Source organism: Balaenoptera borealis (genome assembly GCF_965194805.1).
Source record: "Balaenoptera borealis genome assembly, chromosome: 3".
Classification (NCBI taxonomy): domain Eukaryota; kingdom Metazoa; phylum Chordata; class Mammalia; order Artiodactyla; family Balaenopteridae; genus Balaenoptera; species Balaenoptera borealis.
The window spans coordinates 77,501,316-77,524,141 of NC_138866.1; the positions used below are offsets into that span (position 1 = coordinate 77,501,316).

The window sequence follows — 22,826 nt, forward strand, 5'->3', positions numbered from 1 at the left end:
CCCTGAAGTTGTTTTTTATTTTGGGATAGTACTACAATTTGGAAATAAATAGCACTACCACATATATAATTTTTCTTATACCCCTCCCCTCCAATATATAGGATAAACTTTGGTTTATTGTCTATAAATATAAGTATTTTTAGGCTTTTGAAACATATCACATAAACAAGGTCTATTTCCTGAACCAGCCTTTAATGGTGTGTGTGTGTGTTTATACACACGTATATATAAGTATATATATTATATACAATATGTGTATAACAAATATAATATTTATATATTACATATATTATATATGATGTATAAATATGTTTATATATACATAACCATAATTATGTATATATACATAATTTACATAAATATACAATAAAATATATAAAAATATTTACATGTTTCTTAGTTTTCCATTAATTATAATTTTTAAAAACTGGGGTAGTTTCTTTAGATTATTTTCTACATCAGTGGTTTTATAGCTTTGTCCCTAAGACTCCTCACCTGCAAGCCCTACCCCCTTTTCAGAAGCTACAATTTGTCTCCTGTGTTCTGAATATTGTTATTCTAAGATGTCTGCTTGGGAGGGTTCTACTGATTTAGTAAAAGTTTGCATCCTGTTACTGATCACCGCACCAGCTCGCAAGGACTTCTTTCCTCTGGGGGGCTGTGAACGCTAAGCTCAGGGAGACATGTATTGCTGTATGATACTTTGATCAGCCTTAAATGTTGGATAGGACTGCTCGTTTTCAGATTTGAACCTGATTTGCAGTGTCATCATTAAGAAGTTACTTTTTTTTTAACATCTTTATTGGAGTATAATTACTTTACAATGGTGTGTTAGTTTCTGCTGTATAACAAAGTGAATCAGCTATACATATACATATATCCTCATATCTCTTCCCTCTTGCATCTCCTTCCCACCCTCCCTATCCCACCCCTTTAGGTGGACACAAAGCACCAAGCTGATCTCCCTGTGTTATGCAGCTCCTTTCCACTAGCTATCTGTTTTACATTTGGTAGTGTATATATGTCCATGCCACTCTCTCACTTCATCCCAGCTTACCCTTCCCCCTCCCCGTGTCCTCAAGTCCATTCTCTGCATCTGCGTCTTTATTCCTGTCCTGCTCAGAACCTTTTTTTTTTTTTTTTTTTGGTTCCATATATATGTGTTAGCATACAGTATTTGTTTTTCTCTTTCTGACTTACTTCACTCTGTGTGACAGACTCTAGGTCCATCCACCTCACCACAAATAACTCAATTTCATTTCTTTTTATGGCTGAGTAATACTCCATTGTATATATGTGCCACATCTTCTTTATCCATTCATCTGTCACTGGACGCTTAGGTTGCTTCCATGTCCTGGCTATTGTAAATAGAGCTGCAATGAACATTGTGGTACATGACTCTTTTGGAATTATGGTTTTCTCAGGGTATATGCCCAGTAGTGGAATTGCTGGGTCATATGGTAGTTCTCTTTTTAGTTTTTTAAGGAACCTTCATACTGTTCTCCATTGTGGCTGTATCAATTTACATTCCCACCAACAGTGCAAGAGGGTTCCCTTTTCTCCACACCCTCTCCAGCATTTATTGTTTGTAGATTTTTTGATGATGGCCATTCTGACTGGTGTGAGGTGATACCTCATTGTAGTTTTGATTTGCACTTCTCTAGTGATTAGTGATGGTGAGCATCTTTTCATGTATTTGTTGGCCATATGTATGTCTTTTTTGGAGAAATGTCTGTTTAGGTCTTCTGCCCATTTTTGGATTGGGTTGTCTGTTTTTTTGATATTGAGCTGAATGAGCTCCTTTTAAATTTTGGAGATTAATCCTTTGTCAGTTGCTTCATTTGTAAATATTTTCTCCCATTCTGAGGGTTGTCTCTTCATCTTATTTATGGTTTCCTTTGCTGTGCAAAAGCTTTCAATTTTCATTAGGTCCCATTTGTTTATCTTTGTTTTTATTCCCATTTCTCTAGGAGATGGGTCAAAAAGGATCTTGCTGTGATTTATGTCATAGAGTGTTCTGCCTATGCTTTCCTCTAAGAGTTTTATAGTGTCTGGCCTTATATTTAGGTCTTTAATCCATTTTGAGTTGATTTTTGTGTATGATGTTAGGGAGTTCTCTAATTTCATTCTTTTACATGTAGCTGTCCAGTTTTCCCAGCACCACTTATTGAAGAGGCTGTCTTTTCTCCATTGTATACTCTTTCCTCCTTTATCAAAAAGAAGGTGACCATATGTGCATAGGTTTATCTCTGGGCTTTCTATCCTGTTCCATTGATCTATATTTCTGTTTTTGTGCCAGTACCATGCTGTCTTGATTACTATAGCTTTGTAGTATAGTCTGAAGTCAGGGAGCCTGATTCCTCCAGCTCCGTTTTTCTTTCTCAAGGTTGCTTTGGCTATTCGGGGTCTTTTGTGTTTCCATACAAAGTGTAAAATTTTTTCTTCTAGTTCTCTGAAAAATGCCATTGGTAGTTTGACAGGGATTGCATTGAATCTGTAGATTGCTTTGGGTAGTATAGTCATTTTCACAATGTTGATTCTTCCAATCCAAGAACATGGTATATCTCTCCATCTATTTGTATCATCTTTAATTTCTTTCATCAGTGTCTTATAGTTTTCTGCATACAGGTGTTTTGACTCCTTAGGTAGGTTTATTCCTAGGTATTTTATTCTTTTTGTTGCAATGGTGAATGGTAGTGTTTCCTTAATTTCTCTTTCAGATTTTTCATCATTAGTATATAAGAATGCAAGAGATTTCTGTGCATTAATTTTGTATCCGGCTGCTTTACAAAATTCATTGATTAGCTCTAATGGTTTTCTGGTAGCATCTTTAGGATTCTTTATGTATAGTATCATGTCATCTGCAAACAGTGACAGTTTTACTTCTTCTTTTCCGATTAGATTCCTTTTATTTCTTCTTTCCTCTCTGATTGCTGTGGCTAAAACTTCCAAAAGTATGTTGAATAATAGTGGTGAGAGTGGGCAACCTCGTCTTGTTCGTGATCTTAGTGGAAGTGGTTTCAGTTTTCCACCATAGAGAACGATGTTGGCTGTGGGTTTGTCATATATGGCCTTTATTATGTTGAGGTAAGTTCCCTGTATGCCTACTTTCTGGAGAGTTTTTATCATAAATGGGTGTTGAATTTTTTCAAAAGCTTTTTCTGCATCTATTGAGATTATCATATGGTTTTTCTCCTTCAGTTTGTTAATATGGTGTATCACGTTGATTAATTTACGTATATTGAAGAATCCTTGCATTCCTGGGATAAACCCTACTTGATTATGGTGTATGATCCATTTAATGTGCAGTTGGATTCTGTTTGCTAGTATTTTGTTGAGGATTTTTGCATCTGTGTTCGTCAGTGATATTGACCTGTAGTTCTCTTTTTTTGTGACATCTTTGTCTGCTTTTGGTATCAGGGTGATGGTGGCCTCGTAGAATGAGTCTGGGAGTGTTCCTCCCTCTGCTATAATTTGGAAGAGTTTGGGAAGGATAGGTGCTAGCTCTTCTGTAAATGTTTGATAGAATTCACCTGTGAAGCCATCTGGTCCTGGGCTTTTGTTTGTTGCAAGATTTTTAATCACAGTTTCAATTTCAGTGCTTGTGATTGGTCTGTTTATATTTTCTATTTATTCCTGGTTCAGTCTCAGAAGGTTGTGCTTTTCTAAGAATTTGTCCATTTCTTCCAGGCTGTCCATTTTTTTTGGCATATGGTTGCTTGTAGTGATCTCTCATGATCCTTTGTATTTCTGCAGTATCAGTTGTTACTTCTTTTTCATTTCTAATTCTTTTGATTTGAGTCTTATCCCTCTTTTTCTTGATGAGTCTGGCTAATGGTTTATCAATTTTGTTTATCTTCTCAAAGAATCAGCTTTTAGTTTTACTGATCTTTGCTATCGTTTCCTTTATTTCTTTTTCTTTTATTTCTGATCTGATCTTTATGATTTCTTTCCTTCTGCTAACTTTGGGTTTTTTTTTGTTCTGTCTCTAATTGCTTTAGGTGTAAGGTTATGTTGTTTATTTGAGATGTTTCTTGTTTCTTGAGGTAGGATTATATTGCTATAAACTTCCCTCTTAGAGCTGCTTTTGCTGCATCCCATAGGTTTTCAGTCATCGTGTTTTCATTGTCATTTGTTTCTAGCTATTTTTTGATTTCTTCTTTGATTTCTTCAGTGATCTCTTGGTTATTAAGTAGTGTATTGTTTAGCCTCCATGTGTTTGTATTTTTTACAGTTTTTTTCCTGTAATTGATATCTAGTCTCATAGTGTTGTGGTCGGAAAAGATACTTGATACGATTTCAATTTTCTTAAATTTACCAAGGCTTGATTTGTGACCCAAGATATGATCTGTCCTGGAGAATGTTCCTCATATGAGCACTTGAGAAGAAAGTGTATTCTGTTGTTTTTGGATGGAATGTTCTATAAATATCAATTAAGTCCACCTTGTCTAATGTGTCATTTAAAGCTTGTGTTTCCTTATTTATTTTCATTCTGGATGCTCTGTCCATTGATGAAAGTGGGGTGTTTAAGTCCCCTACTATGATTGTGTAACTGTCGATTTCCCCTTTTATGGCTCTTAGCATTTGCCTTATGTATTGAGGTGCTCCTATTTTGGGAGCACATATATTTATAATTGTTATATCTTCTTCTTGGATTGATCCCTTGATCATTATATAGTGTCCTTCTTTGTCTCTTGTAATAGTCTTTATTTTAAAGTCTATTTTGTCTGATATGAGAATTGCTACTCCAGCTTTGTTTTGATTTCCATTTTCATGGAATACCTTTTTCCATCCCCTCACTTTCAGTCTGTATGTGTCCCTAGGTCTGAAGTGGGTCTCTTGTAGACAGCATATATACGGGTCTACTTTTTGTATCCATTCAGCCAGTCTATGTCTTTTGGTTGGAGCATTTAATCCATTTACATTTAAGGTAATTATTGATATGTATGTTCCTATTACCATTTTCTTAATTGTTTTGGGTTTGTTTTTGTAGGTCTTTTCCTTCTCTTGTGTTTCCTGCCTAGAGAAGTTCATTTAGCATTTGTTGTAAAGCTGGTTTGGTGGTGCTGAATTCTCCTAACTTTTGCTTGTCTGTAAAGGTTTTAATTTCTCCCTCAAATCTGAATGAGATCCTTGCTGGGTAGAGTAATCTTGGTTGTAGGTTTTTCCCTTTCATGACTTTAAATATGTCCTGCCACTCCGTTCTGGCTTGCAGAGTTTGTGCTGAAAGATCAGGTGTTAACCTTAAGGGGATTCCCGTGTATGTTATTTGTTGCTTTTCCCTTGCTGCTTTTAATATTCTTTCTTTGTATTTAATTTTTGATAGTTTGATTAATATGTGTCTTGGGGTGTTTCTCCTTGGATTTATCCTGTATGGGACTCTCTGTCCTTCTTGGACTTGATTATTTCCTTTCCCATGTTAGGGAAATTTTCAACTATAATCTCTTCAAATATTTTCTCAGACCCTTTCTTTTTCTCTTCTTCTTCTGGGACCCCTATAATTCGAATGTTGGTGCGTTTAATGTTGTCCCAGAGGTCTCGAGACTGTCCCCAATTGTTTTCATTCTTTTTTCTTTATTCTGCTCTGTGGTAGCTATTTGCACTATTTTATCTTCCAGGTCACTTATCCGTACTTCTGCCTCAGTTAATCTGCTATTGATTCCTTCTAGAGAATTTTTAATTTCATTTATTGTGTTGTTCATCACTGTTTGTTTGCTCTTTAGTTCTTCTGTGTCCTTGTTAAACATTTCTTGTATTTCCTCCATTCTATTTCCAAGCTTTTGGATCATCTTTACTATCATTACTCTGAATTCTTTTTCAGGTAGACTGCATATTTCCTCTTCATTTGTTTGGTCTGGTGCATTTTTACCTTGCTCCTTCATCTGCTGCATATTTCTCTGTTTTCCTATTTTGCTTAACTTACTGTGTTTGGGGTCTCCTTTTCGCAGGCTTCAGGTTCGTAGTTCATGTTGTTTCTGGTGTCTGCCCTCAGTGGGTAAGGTTGGTTCAGTGGGTTGTGTAGGCTTCCTGGTAGGGGGGACTGGTGCCTGTGTTCTGGTGCGTGGGGCTGGATCTTGTCTTTCTGGTGGGCAGGGCTCTGTCCGATGGTGTGTTTTGGGCTGTCTGTGAACTTGTATGATTTTAGGCAGCCTTTCTGCTAATGCGTGGGGTTGTGTTCCTGTCTTGCTAGTTATTTGGCATGGGGTGTCCAGCACTGGAGCTTGCTGATCGTTGAGTGGAGCTGGGTCTTAGTGTTGAGATGGAGATCTCTGGGAGAGCTCTTGCTGATTGATATTATGTGGGGCCGGGAGGTCTCTGGTGGTCCAATGTCCTGGACTTGGCTCTCCCACCTCAGAGGCTCAGGCCTGACACCAGCCCGGAGCACCAAGACCCTGTCAGCCACATGGCTCAGAAGAAAAGGGAGAAAAAAAAAAGAAAGAAAATAATAAATGTAAATAAATAAATAAATAAAATAATTAAAAATTTAAAAATTATTAAAATAAAAAAGTAATTAAAAAAAGAGAGCAATCAAACCAATAAACAAATCCACCAGTGATAACAATCGCTAAAAACTATACTAAGATAAACATAAAAATCAGAAACAAGTCAGCCACAGACAGCAAACCCCAAGTCTACAGTTGCTCCCAAAGTCCACCACCTCAATTTTGGGTTGATTCATTGTCTATTCAGGTATTCCACAGACGCAGTGTACCTCAAGTTGATTGTGGGGATTTAATCCGCTGCTCCTGAGGCTGCACGGAGAAATTTCACTTTCTCTTCTTTGTTTGCACAGCTCCCGGTGTTCAGCTTTGGATGTGGCCCCACCTCTGCGTGTAGGTTGCCCTCAGGCTTCTGTTCCCACCCAGACAGGACGGGTTTAAAGCAGCAGCTGATTAGGGGGCTCTGGCTCACTCAGGCCCTTGGGGAGGGAGGGGTACGGTAGTTATAATTGGAATGTGGGGCGAGCCTGCAGCGGCAGAGGCCAGCATAACTTTGCAACTGCCTGAGGTGCGCCAAGTGTTCCCCCCGGGGAGGTTGTCGCTGGATCACGGGACCCTGGCAGTGGCAGGTTGCACAGGCTCCTGGGGGCGTGTGGATAGTGACCTGCGCTTGCACACAGGATTCTTGGTGGCTGCAGCCGCAGCATTAGCGTTTCATGCCCGTTTCTGGTGTCCGAGCTGATAGCCACAGCTCACGCCTGTCTCTGAAGCTCGTTTAAGCAGTGCTCTGAATCCCCTCTCCTCGTGCACCCCGAAACAATGGTCTCTTGCCTCTTAGGCAGTTCCAGGCTTTTTCCTGGACTCCCTCCCGGCTAGCTGTGGTGCACTAGCCCCCTTCAGGCTGTGTTCACGCAGCGAACTCCAGTGCTCTCCCTGGGATCTGACCTCCAAAGCCGGAGCCTCTGCTCCCAGCCCCCACCTGCCCCGGCGGGTGAGCAGACAAGCCTCTCGGGCTGGTGAGTGCTGGTCGGCATCGATCCTCTGTGCGGGAATCTCTCCGCTTTGCCCTCTGCACCCGTCTTGCTGTGCTCTCCTCTGTGGCTCCTAAGCTTCCGCCCCATCCTCCCCCATCTCTACCAGTGAAGCGGCTTCCTAGTGTGTGGAAACCTTTCCTCTTTCACAGCTCCCTCCCAGAGGTACAGGTCCCATTCCTATTCTTTTGTCTCTTTTTTCTTTTTTCTTTTGCCCTACCCAGGTACGTAGGGGAGTTTCTTGCCTTTCGGGAAGTCTGAGGTCTTCTGCCAGCGTTCAGTAGGTGTTCTGTAGGAGTTGTTCCACATGTAGATGTATTTTTGATGTATTTGTGGGGAGGAAGGTGATCTCCACGTCTTACTTCTCCACCATCTTGAAGGTCCACCCAAGAAGTTACTTTAATCAGTCTTTTTCTATGGATATGCAGCATTTCATTAGTATGTAGGGGTAATAGCTAAAACATTTACTAATTGGTGGGAATTTGGCATCCACAAATCGGAATGGCCCCAGGCATTAGGGCTGAGGCTGCTATTAAGGCCCCTTATTTAGCTGTGCATTAATTTTTATTTATTTATTTATTTATTTTTGTCAAGAGCCAGAGAGGAAATATTTTAGACTTTGGGACCATACAGTCTCTGTTGCAACCACTCAACCCTGTTAACAAAAGCAGCCGTAGAGAATACATACATGAATAAGTGTGCCTGTGTTCCCATAAAAGTCTATAGACACTGAAATTTGAATTTCATATTATTTTCACCTATCAAAAATATTATTCATCTTTGATTTTTTTCCCACCATGAAAAAATGTAAAGATCATTCTTAAAGGAGTCATTCAGAAATAGGCAGTGGGTCAGATCTGGCCCACTCTGGTCTAGAACAAGAGGTGGAGGTCTCCTTCACTTCAGTTCCACTGCTGGCTCAACCACTCGCTAGCTGTGGGACTCTGGGCACCGGTTAACTTCTGTGGGCCTCAGTTTCTTTAACAAGTGTGTGCTGACAGGATGGGAGGAACACGAACAGATGAAACAGTGTTCCTTTTAGCTATAATATTACACTTCCTGATTCTCTTAAAGGAGCATAAGTCAACCCAAGCAGTGTGGTGTGTGGGGGTATGAAAATTACTTAAAAGAAATACAAGAAATGCAAAGAAAGAGATGGAAATTATTTAAAAGAAAAACAAATAACATCTTAATATTCTCAACATGAATCTTTGTTTTAATACGAGGAACAATGTCACAACTCTGATAGTGAGACCAAAATTTATCGTCTCCTAACTCTATTTGAAGGCTCATATCATTTCTTTCTGTTTCTCCAGTGCAATCCTTTTTTTCTCCCCTGGTTTTACTGAGGTGTAATTAACATACAATATTGTTTAAGTTTCAAGTGTACAACATAATGATTTGATATATGTATATACCGTGAAATAATCACCACAATAAATTCATTTCACATCCATCACCTCACATAGTTACAAGTTTTTTTTTCTGGCGATGAGAACTTTGAAGATCTACTCTCTTAGCAACTTTCAAATGTGCAATAGAGCATTGTTAACTATAGCCACCAACCTGTACATTACATCCCCAGGACTTATCAGTCTTACAACTGGAAGTCTGTACCTTCTGACTACCTTTCACCCATTTTCCTCTGTCTTCATCTCCCCACATCTGGCAACCACCAGTCTCTTTTCTGTTTCTATGAATTTGGGTTTTTTAAGATTCCACTTATAAGTGAGAACATAACAGTATTCGTCTTTCTCTGTCTGACTTATTCTACTTAGCATAATGCCCTTACGGTCCATCCATGTTGTCGCATGTTACGTTCATCTTTTAGTTACTGAACTGTGAGAAGGTCCAAGGGTTCCTTGGAGGAATGGCAGGAGGTGCAGCTGGTGGAAGGTAGACACCAGGGAGGCTCCGAGCAGCGTCTATTTACTAACCAGTATGTATTTCAGTGTTTAAGCAACCAGTGCTGCTGTCTTGGTGCCCCTTGGCTGAATGTCAGCCAGACTGCTGTGTAGAGAGGTTCTGTTTGGGTGATCATCCTGCTCTAGCAAATCCCGTAGACCATTCTGGGTGACCTAGAGAGTTCTCAAAAGAACCCAATGCTCAGTCAGTTCCACTTTTAGGTCATGAGGTTGCTACATATTACATAGGACATATTCAGTGAAAAATTATTTGTTGTTTGTCTGAAATTCAAATTTAACTGGTTGTCCTGTATTCTATTTCGTAAATATGGCAATCCTAGGTGTCAGTTTGGGGGCAACATCCAAATGCACCAAATGTGTGAATTGCCTTGGGGTAGCATCTATATATGATAAACCCTCAGTCACCCTAAAGTGCCCATTTAGAGCATGAACATTATTACACAGTTAACCTTAAAGGGCAGTTTCTTATATTCCACTATAAGAAACTATCATTAGCCGTGCTCCTCAGTTGCCAGTACACTTTGAGCCAGACATGTCAAGGCAACTGAATCTGGACAGACCAGAGAGCAAATGGGGCCTAACTTCTTATAACAAGTGCAGTTTCTTAAAGATTCCATTTGAGATGACTATTCACCATGGAGGATAGTTTGTAAAATGTCTGTAAACAAGGGACGTGGGCAGGATATAAAAAAGACACTAAAAGAGGTGTGGCCTGAGATGGACAAAAGGTATGCAAAGCAGAAAAGGTAAGCAGTCGTCAGAATTCTATATTGGTTGCATGAATTCTGAAAGTAGGATTTTGCATGCAGCTTTTAAAACACAAGCCTTGAACTTTTCTTGGTGATGCTGGTTTCCAAGGATCGTCTTCATCACCCCACCCGTGGGTCCCGGGATGCTCCTTACTGAATTAGCTTAATTGTCTGCGGAGGACACAGCATCGGGTTCCAAGTAATTGCATCTTATGAACGGAAAGATATAATTACCAAGTCCACACCAAACCTTAAGTGTCTAAACCAGTAACAAAACTGCCATGAATTGATCACTTCCTCAATGCCAGGCACCATTCTTTGAAGTATTATTATACCTATTGTATTGATACAAATAAGGAGAGAGGTTCAGTAAAGTCAGGTGCAAGGATCTGGACCCAGGTCTGTCCGAGTCTGGACCTAGGTGCTTAAATGTTAAGTCCCTCTACCTCTCCACTAGTTTGGATGCTTTTCTGATTTGTTTGTTTGCTTTTGTTTTGCTTTTAATTGAAGAACCAAATTCATTTCATGGATATGAGTTAGCTCTCATAATCAGTGAGAAGGATTGAGAACCAGGCTCAGATTTAGAAAGCTAGAACCACAACCAAAATCACCCCCACAGAACTCAATCCAGTGAAGATTCTGCAACTGCTTACCTGGGACACTGGATGCCTCAGACCTTGGGTCTTTACAGTTGATGGGGAAACGGGGAAACACGAGCAGATTTCAGGCCCTCACGTTCCTTCACTCCTAAAAGGCAAACTCTGCGGCATCAATTGACTTTGACAGCAAAGAATGGAGGCAGAGGGCTCTCTGATACAGTGCCTTTGCAGTACATGGAAAGGGCCACATCCTTGTTTTGTATTCATGGAAGCCAATGAGAGCCTACCGCTTAAAGCTAAAGGCCGCAGGTGGACTTCCCCACATCATTAGCATATTCATGACAATCGGGCTTGTATTTGCAAGTGAAGTGAATTTAGAAATATCAAGCTAGCTTGTTTTCTGAAGGCATGTGTTTATTTGTGTATGTGAGTACATATGTGTGAGTGCGTGAGTGTGTGAAAGAGAGAGAAAGAGACAGAGATTGTGTTTCTGTTGGCTGTATGATAAATGATCAAGAAATGATTCAGGTAAAAAGAACAGTGGGGAGGGATGAATTATTGATGGAACTGGAAAATCGCCTTTTTTTTCTCACAAACTCCTCACCATTTTAAGTCATGATAAAGCAGTTGAAAAAAAGTAATCTGGTTTTATTCCTAAAGCCCATGAAATTTAGTTATCGCTCTCAAATCAGTTCCAGTTTTGCAATTGGTGTGGAAGGTTGTTATCACATGTAAATAGAAACCCAAATTTATGCCAATCATAAAGCTCAGTTCTTAGGCCATTTCTCACACTTCTCTTGACATCTATTTGTCCTCTCTATAAACTGCAAGATCATGACAAATCTAGTAACATCCCAGATTTCTTTATGAAACAAAAAGAATAATAAGCTTGTCTTAACCATTGAACACCTTAATGGTTAATGGAACTGTGAAATTCACTTTTCTTTGATCTTGATAACACTTGCTGTCCTCATTTCCTCTGTCTATTCTGACATGAAACAGAATAGCTGTTCATGTAAAATTTGGACTCTGGAAGCATCTACATAGAGAAAACTTTATATTATACTTTCAGAGTCTGAGAAACCACAGATTAGAACTGAGTTTTATAAAACTGGTGAGAAATCTGTCTATGAATTTTATTTAAATGAATGAGAATATTGCTCTGAAATATTTTATTTGACTTCTCTAAAATTCAACTGTTTGCTTTTTTGCTCCCTTTGAATGAGTTTCATTTTTTTAAGCCTCCCTTTTCTGTCTCAAAAACTGCAGTTCTGTGTGCATTGCTTAGACTGTGAGCTTCACATCAGTTCTTTAAATGCTGATCTCTTTCTACATATACCATTTATGTTCCATGTGCATATTCAGAAAAGTATTTTCTTTCTTTCCTCTCCAGGATAGAAATGGGAATTTGTGGTTAAAATTACATCCCATATGACCCATTTAAAATTTGAAATGCAGCAGCCTTTGCCTAGGGAATGCTTGAGAGCACTCCTATGCTAACATAAGGCTCCAGTTTAATAAAAACTGGCCCAGTTATTTTTCTCTTGCCTTTTGATTTTTGCATGTTTTAATTAAGCCATCTTGATTTATGATTATTAGTCCTTCTATTATAACATTTCTACAGAATATTTCATGATACTTTTTAAAGTGTTGAAAATGACAGTAGCGCTGTATATACTTGTTTTGTTTAAATCTCAAGGTAAAATGATGTACAAAATGGAGGCAATAGTGAATATATTTCAAAATTATGGAAACGTGATTCCTCTCTCCCACTTCATTGATACCTGTAGCTATACATGCTTCATAAAGTACGCTTACTATTTATTGGGTGTCTGTTGTGAATCAAGCAAGCACCGGGTTAGGAATATTAGCACATTTAATTCTTAGAACAATCCTATGACTTATTATTTCCCCCTATTTTATACATGTAAATACTGGTTCACAGAAGTTCAGGAACTTGCCTAAGTGACACATCTAGCGTGTAACTAGTAAGTAATATCCCATAGTGAACCCAAATACATCTCACTTCAAAGCCATAGCTCTGGCCTCTCCTCTTTTTCCTTGCCCTCTCTTTAACTGTGTTTAAGAATAGGATCATAGGGACCTCCCTGGTGGTCCAGTGGTTGAGGCTCTACGCCCCCAATGCAGGGGGCCCGGGTTTGACCCCTGGTCAGGGAACTAAGAGCCCGCATGCCGCAACGAAGATCCCGCATGCGGCAGCGAGGATCCAGTGTGCCTCAACTAAGACCCGGCGCAGCCAAATAAGTAAATAAATAAATATTAAAAAAAAAAAAAAAAAAGAATAGGATCATAGTTGTGACAATGCCTAGCTTACTTTCTACTTTGTAATTTTAATGCCTTTACATTGGTTTCCATATTTTTCTTTTAACGTGACTAAATGATGTGAGTATTAACTTCAAGGAATCATTACTGATCAAATCAGGGCTCATAATTTGTGTCCTTTCTGCTCTCTGCCAATTCCTTCTAACTGCAGTGGCCATTTGGTTCCGGTAACCAGGTGATCATCTATTTTGCCCCCATACTGATGTTTCAGTGTGAAAGAGAACTGTTACAAAATTCTATAGCTCTTTGATTTATTATAATGAAAAGAAGGTACATTTAGAATCAGGTTGATCCAGTGCAGATCCTGGCTATGCCACTCATTGATTGTGTAATCTTTGAATTGCCCTAATTTCTCTGAACCTCAGTATTAACATCTAAAGCAGTGGCCAAACAGTACCACCTATGGCTATTAATTAAGACTAAATAAAATTTAAAATTTAATTCCTCAGTTACATTAGGCACATTTTAAGTGCTCAGAGGCCACCTGTGGTACTGCATTGCATGACACAGATACATTTCCAGCATTACAGAAACTTGCACTGAACAGCACTAATAAAACGGGGTCAGTGACACCTTTCTCATAGAGTTATGGGGAGGATTAAGGTATTAGAAAACTTGCGTAAAGAACCTAGCATGGTACCTACTTGGGACAACCATGACACCCTAAAAAAATGCTAGATCTCTCCCTTCTCTCCTCTCATGCATGTCTTATCATCCATCTGCATTTTGTTTTAGGTAAATCCTCATCTTCCCTGATTTTTCTTTTGCCTCCTTTAAATTTAAAAGTATTTAAAAATGATAACTAGATCTTTGGTGTTGGAACTAATATTCTCAAGATAACTTTTACTTAAAAAAAAATTAAGGAAGGACAAAAAAAGATATCCAGTTACAGCAGAGCCAGTGGTTGTCTAGTTTCACCACTCAGGAAGAACAAGAGTATAGACAGCAAGAGATATATACAGTTTCTTAGATTCCAGATCTTCATCTACAACTTTTATCATGAGCAACTTTAGCCACAATGAAATGCTTTCTCCACGAACTCCGTGCCTTCTGTAGTGGTTATTTCTGTGGGACATCACTATTACTCATTTGGGAAAAGCTCAAAACTCTTCAAAAACATGTCCCAGGAAATTCTGTACCTTAAAGAATGCTCCTATTTTCCCTCCTCTTCAGCTTCACAAGTAAGTCACAGCCTTTCCTTTTTCCTCTTACAATATTTTATTTTGTCACGGACATTGAACCCATTTCCAAGGACTCTTTGATACTGCTTGGTGGAATCAGTCTTAGAAATATCTGACAGTAAGACCCTAAGCAGTAATGTAATAACTATTTCAAGCTTGATTTTCGTATTTGTAAGAGTAAGGACATTTTAAATGAAGTGCGTACACCTTTGAAGTATAATGAGTTGGCCTAAAAACAACAACAAAAAATGGTCCTTGCTCTGCTATTAACGCCCTAGGCTCTCTCCCAGGCCAGTCATCGTCTGGGAACACCCTTCCCCAAAGGGAGGGGAAGTCTCAGTGCTAAGGGACCACACATCATCAGCATGTGTCAACAGACTCTTGAGAAAAGGATTTTCTGGAGAAAATCCAAATTCATGGATTTTTTTTTTTTTTCTGCAATGATTGAGTTGGTTTAAAAATCATCTTGGAGTACAGGAAAGTAATAAAGAACAGGTGAACTTTGTCACCATCTACAGTAGCCACCTGAGAAAACCCTTTAAGCTAATTGCTCTCTTCAGGTGATACAGATGGAAAACAATAATCCAGAGAGCACTGGCCCTGAAACACCCAAAGGGACCCCTTGAAAGAATTTTCTTTGGAGCTCAATTCACTCGTGGCACAGATGTGGCATGGGGAGCCGTTGTATTTAGTAGGCCTATCTATAAGGAACAATCCTGTTCAGACCAAATGGCTCCTCTGTCCAAGAGCATATGTGAGGGAACTGGGAGGGGCAGCTTCCTTCTTGGGCCGTCCTTTCATCGGTAAATACTTGCTTCATATTGACAAGGTTAAAAAAATTCTGTTGGTTGCTGGTTGATGTCCCTAAGAAAGTTATTCCTTTGCTATGAAAACATGTCATATCCATATGGTACTTACTACGTGCCAGGCATTGATGAGAGTGTGAAACATATATTAGTTTATCTAATGCTTCTAATACCCCACGAAGTAGGTACTTTTCTTATTCCAAGTTTCTAGGTGAGGAAGCTGAGACACAGGTTGCTTATATAACTTGACCAAGGTCAAGTTTCTTGCAGGAGCAGAGTAGGGTGTTAGCCCAGGACCCAGGGCCAGGTTTTTTTTTTTTTTTTTTAATTTTTTTTAAGTCTTTATTGAATTTGTTACAATATTGCTTCTGTTTTTTTTTTTTTTATATTTTGGTTTTTTGGCTGTGAGGCATGTGGGATCTTAGTTCCCCGACCAGGGATCGAACCCACACCCCCTGCATTGGAAGGCGAAGTCTTAACCACTGGACCGCCAGGGAAGTCCCTCAGGGCCAGGTTCTTAACTGTGCGCACTGCCCTCATTCCTTGATCACTGCAAGATGGCGTACCCACTGCTCTCTTCTCTTCTTCAGCTTCACGAGCATGCCTCGGCCTCCCCTCTTCCCTTTCAGAGTCTTCTAGTTTGTTACCGACATTCAACCCACTTCCACAGAGGTGTTGAATACAGCTCAGTGGAAACAGTCTTAGAAGCATTTTGCACTAAGTCAGCTCGATGGAAAAAGGCCTTAATCTCTGAGCCCTGTCCTTGCCATGGGCAGGTGCAGCCTGTTTTCTTTTGAATCAATCAGTAAAAACAGCTGCTGGCTTCTCCGAGGCTGAGCCAGAGGGGGCTGTTTTGAGGGTTGCAGTAGTTGGCAGGGGGAATCCACGCCGTGAAGGTAGGGAAAGCACTGCCTGAAATGGAAGGAGAAGCCTAGGGAGGTCTCCGGCTCTGTCTTTCATTTGGCCTCATAACTCCATTTTGAAGATGTGGAAAATGAGCTTAAAGAAGATGCTGATTAGGAAGAAGGTAAGATCACGTGCCAAGGCAGTAGGGGGATGTGACACGGGGTGGACAGGAGTTGGGACGCCTCTTTTCCCACCTTAATGGCTGCACTTGAGCTGCGTGAGCTGGTACCAGTTACTTAGCTTCTCTTGACTTCAAGTGTCTCCATCTTTGAAAGAAGAATGTTGAGCTGGTTGACTTCTAGTGTTTCTAAAGACCTCTTCAGCCTCCCAACAATTTGATTCTACCTGGCTTCTTCCATAATCTTACACGCCTTTCATCTGACACCTCATTCATTTAACAGATGTCTTTTTGAGTACTTGTGCTGTCATCGTGTTCTCAGTTCTCACCATTTATATAGACTTCACTTAGTTAAAACACACTTCCTGAACCCAAAAAACCCATCTCCGCCCATTACCCCACTTATATCTTCATAGTTTACTTACTTTTCCCAGCCCATTGCTCTAAACTCTTTTCTTCCACAGAAATAGTTTCTACAGTCTTACTTACTCTTATTAATTTTAACTGTTTTCTACTTTTCTCAAGCAATCGTCTCATGAACCTAGTTGAACCCCTAGAAGCTGGAAGCGGTTAGTCATTAAATTCAGGCCGGGAACTTGAAGTATACTGGATAAGGAGAAACATGAGAATCATTTAGCCCAACACCGTGAAATTAATCTCACTTGCTTTACTTTTCCCTTGCTTCTCTGGGATTTTATGAGAACGTGGGAAGGGATTCTCTAAGCTGAGTGACATGGCAGAGGGCTGCTAAGAGTAAGTGTGTGAGGTGGGGGGGCTTTAGGAAGTTTTTCTTTTAGGCAGTGTGTCCAATTTCTGCAAATTGACTTAAAAATTTTTAATGCTCATTCCTCTAGTTGTTATTAGAATCAAGAAGCTAGGTTCTACTGCTTCCAGGAGATGATATGCCTTTTTTGTTGTTGTTTTTGCAACCATTCTTTTAGGCTTAGCTCACTAGGTATTGTTTGTTGGACTGATGTTCCCATTGCCATGAGGTACAGTTAGCTCCAGCCTCAATCTGAGAAGATGGTGAGATGGGAGGAAAACGGAGAATTCATTGGTAGTAAATTCTGCACACAAATAGTGTTCTGTTTTCAAGTAGCTGGGTAGTGATTGTTTTTAACAAATAGTTACAAAGAGCAACACGTGGGTTAACTCCTACCTAATACTCATCATGCCTGTTTCAACTGGTTGTCCAGGGCAGATCATTTTTAAATCTGCCTTTTGCACAGGTGTAGCTATTAGAGAGCTTAAGTGTTTTGAGGTTAGAACAAAAGAGAGTCAGGTGAGGATGAAAAGGAGAAAGTCTTGGCTGTCACTGGTTTTGTGTAGTAGGTACTTAATAAGTATGCATCGCAGGACAAGACAGAGAGAAATAATGTGCAAGAGAAGTTATTCTTTTCCCCCCGAGAATGTTAAAGCATTAAATAGATTCATTTTTCAAGACCACCCAACTAAGATCAAATTTGTAGGCTGCTTATTTGAACACTATGGTCTGAAACATTTTCCCAGTCCCTAAATGACCAGATGTTGTAACATTTCTCATGGCCATGAGAACCAGTGGCCTGAAAGAGTCAGTATTCAAAGATCTCTGTAAACTACCATGCTGCTCTGTCTTACTCATCTTCATATTTTTATGGTCACTGCTTCTTTCATTCAAAATTGTCTTACATCCACCTATTGCTGTTTAGACAGAGTCTGGGGTATAAAGTACTCAGTTACAGTCTATGAACAGGAATCACCTCTTTCTTGGTTGATTTCCTGTATTAAACTTCATGTTTCATGAAGGTGGAGGGCTGGAGTTTCTTCATCTTTATACCCCTGGAGCCTCGTACAGAGTTGGTGCTTTACAAAGATTGTTGGATGAATGCATCTTTGTGATAGTTAAGCTTCCTAAATGAAGGAGGATTGTACGGGTAAGCTGGAAAGCCTCTTGATAGGTTTGAGTCCCGAGGATTGTGTGTCTTGTCAGTAGACAAGCCAACTAGGAATTTTTGCTTGATTTTTCTAAGCACCCCCTCTAGATTTCCCCCCTAAATTACATCGAGGGAAAAGAATGGTCATTCTCATATTGTTGTTTCTTTTTGTGAAGTCAACCTTCTGTATCATCTCAAAGGGTGTAAAGTACGATACATGTCCTAGTGACAGACCACCAACTAACCGGGCTGACACTCTTGCACATTTCAAGATGCAGAGCTCAGGGTTTTGGAAGAGTGATTGTGGATTCTGGGGCCTGATTGCCTGGATTCAAGTTCCAGTTCCACCTGTGAACACGGGCAAGCTGCATCATCTTTCTGCTCCTCAGTTTCTAAACATGAAAAAGAAAATAATACCAGCCTCATAGCTAGATGTACCAATCAGTTAATACACATGGAGCACCTAGAACAGTGCTTATAAACACTCAATAAATGTTAGGTATTATTAATATCCTCCACTTACTAGCTGTGCACCTTGGCTTGGTTGTGTTCTCTTGGCCATGGTTGCTTCACTTTTAAAACAAACCTAATAATACCTTACCTACCTCGAGTCAAGGGACTGGGATCAAATCATCTCCCTGGGACCCAAGACTTCCCGCACTTTCCATGACACTGTATTGGTGTCCGTGGGTATTGAAAGGGTGCTAAAATTGTGTAGTTCTGCCCCATGCTGTACTATAGAAGAGCCATCAGCCTCTTCCAGTTTATGTCCCATTTTGCACAGATCTGCTGAAAGTGCTTAGAAACTTATTCTGGAAATCTGGAAATCATAATTATGTCTGAGAAAATGGAGCTTTCTCGGTTGAAGAACACCAAATACGTGGCATGTCTCCTCCCCTCACCTGTATATTGGCTGGTCTACATAGTTCTTCGGAAGACTGATCTTATGATCTGATGTGATGATTCCTTTTTTCTCTGTCTTGAAGAAGCAGAAGTATGATTTATATCAACGGGCATTTCCTTGAGACAGGAAGCTTGTTCTGAGACATGTCACCAATGAATTTTCCTGCGTGTTGTGGTGGCCTTTTGATCAACTGTGCCCTAGTTAATAATCCCCAAATATACTGGGATCAGGAGCAAACAGGAAAGTATCCGTTTAGATACAAGGTCAAATCAGGGATTAGGAAGTACTGTCTTAACTTTCCTATAGGAGTTGATGGGTTATAATCGTATGTACCCTTTTTGTGTGAGGGTTTCTTTTGAACACATCGTGCTAGAAATTTATCATTGTGATCAGAATTTCTTAGTATTAATACTTAGTGGGGAACACAATTCAAGTGAGCAGTGTGGAAGCCACAGCCATTCCCGGCTGAGGATAAAGCCAAGACAGTTTTTTTGCTTGTGGCTACAGCTTCCGTTTTGCAGAATTTGTTTGCGTTTAACACTTGGGCTCAATCTTCTCGCAGCTTTGTTCAGAGAGCCGGTGATTACTATTAAAGCATGATGACTATTAAGCCAGTTTGGTTCTTCTGATCCAGCACAGTGCCTTATCCATCCCAGGTGCTTACTAAATGCCTGCTGACTGGATGGGATTTGAAAAACACTGAGACCTTCAGGTACGACAGGAAGCTGCCCCAAGAGGCAGCAGGTATGCTGCTGGGAAACAGAGCTGCAATTTTTCCATGTTCTTCATTGCCAGGTTCTCAGCATATAATCACCGTTGGAAACTACATTGAGCTGACGTTTGGTGGTGGTTTTGTCTTTCCTGTTTTTGTTTTAGGCAAATTGGGTCTGTGACAGAGACCTGATAGAGACCTTTCAGGTGTTTTTCCCTTTAGGGGAATGTGGCTCCTTGGGGACCTTTAGTGAATTGCTTTACCTAACAAGGCAGGTTGTGTGTGACTTTGTATCATGCCAGGTTTCAATTTGTTGGCTGGATGGCTGAAGCACAGAGGCTTTGGCCAGCAGGATTCATAAGGAAGCCAGGAAGTCAGAGCCGCTGAGCAGAAGCCCAAGGTTGGCACAGAGAGTGTGGAGGGTAATCATTCCTGCCAGGCTGGCTGGGGCTGTTTACTCTGCCACCCTAAGGCTGGTGGACAGTGGGCGTGGTGGGTGTGCTTGCCTAGGTACCTGTTTGTAGAACACTGAGGCACCAGGGCAGAGCTAAAACAGCAGTAATCTGAAACCAGTCGAGTTGGTTTTCCTTCTCCGGCTGGGGCAGCTAAAATCTGCATTCCAGATGAAACCTGCAGGGAAGCGGAAGAAAGCACTTTAAAAAAAAAAAAAAAAAAAGAAAAGAAAGCTTCAAGGGCAGTAAATTAACTGCTTTTGAGAGTCCTGGGCATTCTGAGATGATCTGTTTCTTTACTTTTATTTCTTTGCTTTGGGCTTTGTTAAGTGGCTGTTGGTCTGTGTGCACTGCTAGTTTTTTGTTTTTTGGGGTTTTTTTTGGCCTGGATGGCACAGGCTTCTCTGACCGTGATTTAGATGGCAAAAGAGAGCCCGTAAGAAGTATTTCACTCATTTTCTGCGGATTCACTTTTAAATTCCTTCGGTTGCGCCGGGGGTGGTTGAAGGCTGTCAGGATCAGCTTCCCGGCTCGGCACTTTTTGGAGCCTGACTTGCTCACCAATGAGGAAGTTGAAAGCGACCAGGAGAACGGCCGGCACTGGGGCGGAGCTCGTGGCGAAGTGCTGGGCTGGGATGGGTGGGGGCAGGCTGACTTTCCCCGCGACAAAAAGCCTTTTGTCCCCGGGAATAAATACGGAAGTCCCAGAGGAGCAGCCTCCCCAGTCCGTGTGTAGTAAGGTGCGCAGCCTCGGCTGCTTCTGGGCATAAAGCTCCGCGGACTTTTTACAGTTGCCCCGGACGCCCCATCACCGCGCAAACCGGAAGGAGGGCTCGGGAGGGACCAGAGCCCGGCCAAGTGTGCTCGCTCTGCGGCTGAGTCCCACCGGCGGGTCCTGTTGCTCTCTGTCCTGGAAGTTAAGAGCCGGTGGAGTGGAGAGACTGAGAGAGCAGGGGAAGGTCACAGAAGTCAGCATCTGCCCCCCAGGACACGGCTGGGACATGGAGGACGTTGGTAATGCTCCGAAAGGCAGTGATGGCTCGGAACCAGGACAACCCGAAGCCGGACTGGACGTGGCCCAGTCGATCCTGACCAAGTTCTCTGTGAAATCCCTGTTTGGGTTTACGGGTGAATTGGAATCTGTGAATCCTGAAGAGGGAGATGCGGTGCTAAAAGCCTTCCGCAGTTTAGTGGTGGATCCCACGCCGCAGCTGGAGGAGCCCAGCAGTGGCTTGGATCCGCCGGAGGCAGAGGCTCAGGTTCCACCTGACCTCGGAAATGATGGGAAGACTACGAGGGTGGAGACAGAGACGGGGTTGGAGGGAAGCCGGGGAGAAGCAGAGGCAGGGGTTTCTCTGCCTGGTCAAGAGCTGCTTCCACTGGCTGCTTTGAGCGTGTGCAGAGACAATGTCATTTTGGTTCGCGGGACCCTGGTGAACACCACCAGTGATTCTGACTCTGATGATGGAGGCCAGGAGCCAGAAGAGGGAAGCAACACCAATGGCCCAAAGTCCCCTGGTGGCGTTTTATCTGAGCCATCTGAGCAGCCCCAAGAAAAGCCAGGAGATGGGAGGGAAAATACTGCCACTGGAGAAAGGGGTGATGCAGAGCCCAGTGGAGAAGGTCCTCAAACGACTCTGCAGGAGATAAACTGCAAATTGGAACCCGACGACGGTGGCCTTCAGACAGAGCACAGCCCCGGCCAGCGACAAGCTGAAGAAGAAGGTTCCAAAGTTCTACCTGTGGTAACAGACCAGAACTCAAGTGTTGGTGTCACTGAGAACACCTCTTCTAAAAAAGAAGTCCCTGGAGAGAAGTCCTTCCAGCTTCCAGCTTTTTTTAGTGGGCTTCGTGTGCTGAAGAAGGGAGCACCAGCCGAGGTCGGGGAGACCATCACTGAAATTAAACCAAAGGACGGGGACCTGGCTTTGCTTAAGTTGACCCAGCCTGTCCAGAGGTCCCTAGCACAGGCAGGGCCTCAGACAGTGAAGATGGGAGAGAAAACAGATGATCCAAAGGCCGCTCCCACTCTCCTGGAGCAGCTCTCTCAGCTGCTCAACATTGACGTCCCCAAAGCCGAATCGAAGGCAGAAGACCCTGAACAGCCCAGAGGGGGAGAGATGGGTGGCAATACTCCCCAGGAGAGCCAGAGCGGCCCTGGAGAAGCCCAGACCCAGGGAGGAGAGGTCAAGCCAAAGCCGCCAGAGACTGCCTTGGAGGCCTTTAAAGCCTTATTCATCCGTCCCCCCAAAAAGGGGACCACCGCTGACACCTCTGAGCTGGAAGCTCTCAAGCGCAAGATGAGGCATGAGAAGGAGTCCCTCAGAGCTGTGTTTGAGCGGTCGAGGTCAAGGCCAGCAGATGGCCCCTCGGATTCCAAAAGCGTACGTAGCGTTGCGTTTTGGGTTTTGTCATAAAATGTGATGCTGCTATATTTCTCTTCAGGTTTCCTATCAAAGAGAATCTCATATACCGATCTTAGTGACCCTCTTCTAGGTGAAAGATGATTATAGTCAAGTTGTCCTTGTAAGGAGTATGGAGTTGGACAAGCGTTTTCTTTCTTCCTTATATTTTTCTGGGTTGTTGTGAGAGAGGTAAAAGTAAAGATGTGCAGGTCAGAAAGTGAAACTGTCACTGTGAGTTTAAACATTAATAGGAAATGTGCTTCTAAAAACCAAGCAGCATGAGGAATCAATGCAGTCTAGAACTATAGCCCAGATTTCTTCCCCACTTAATTATACCTCTGT

The 22,826-nt window shown here is 41.6% G+C and overlaps 1 protein-coding gene across 4 annotated transcripts in view; it reads left to right on the forward strand.

Moving 5' to 3' along the window:
• The window catches only part of FMN1 (formin 1), a 452,412-nt gene that overhangs the window by 115,750 nt on the left and 313,836 nt on the right, over window positions 1-22,826 (forward strand). Inside the window, exon 1 of one of the 4 annotated variants that reach the window (XM_082384940.1) lies at window positions 12,355-22,463. The exons of the other annotated variants lie outside the window; for them this stretch is intronic. Coding sequence (XP_082241066.1) covers window positions 21,081-22,463 — 1,383 coding nt within the window. The 5' untranslated portion in view covers window positions 12,355-21,080. Of the gene's footprint in view, window positions 1-12,354; window positions 22,464-22,826 lie in introns of those variants that run through there. 4 annotated transcript variants of the gene reach the window in all.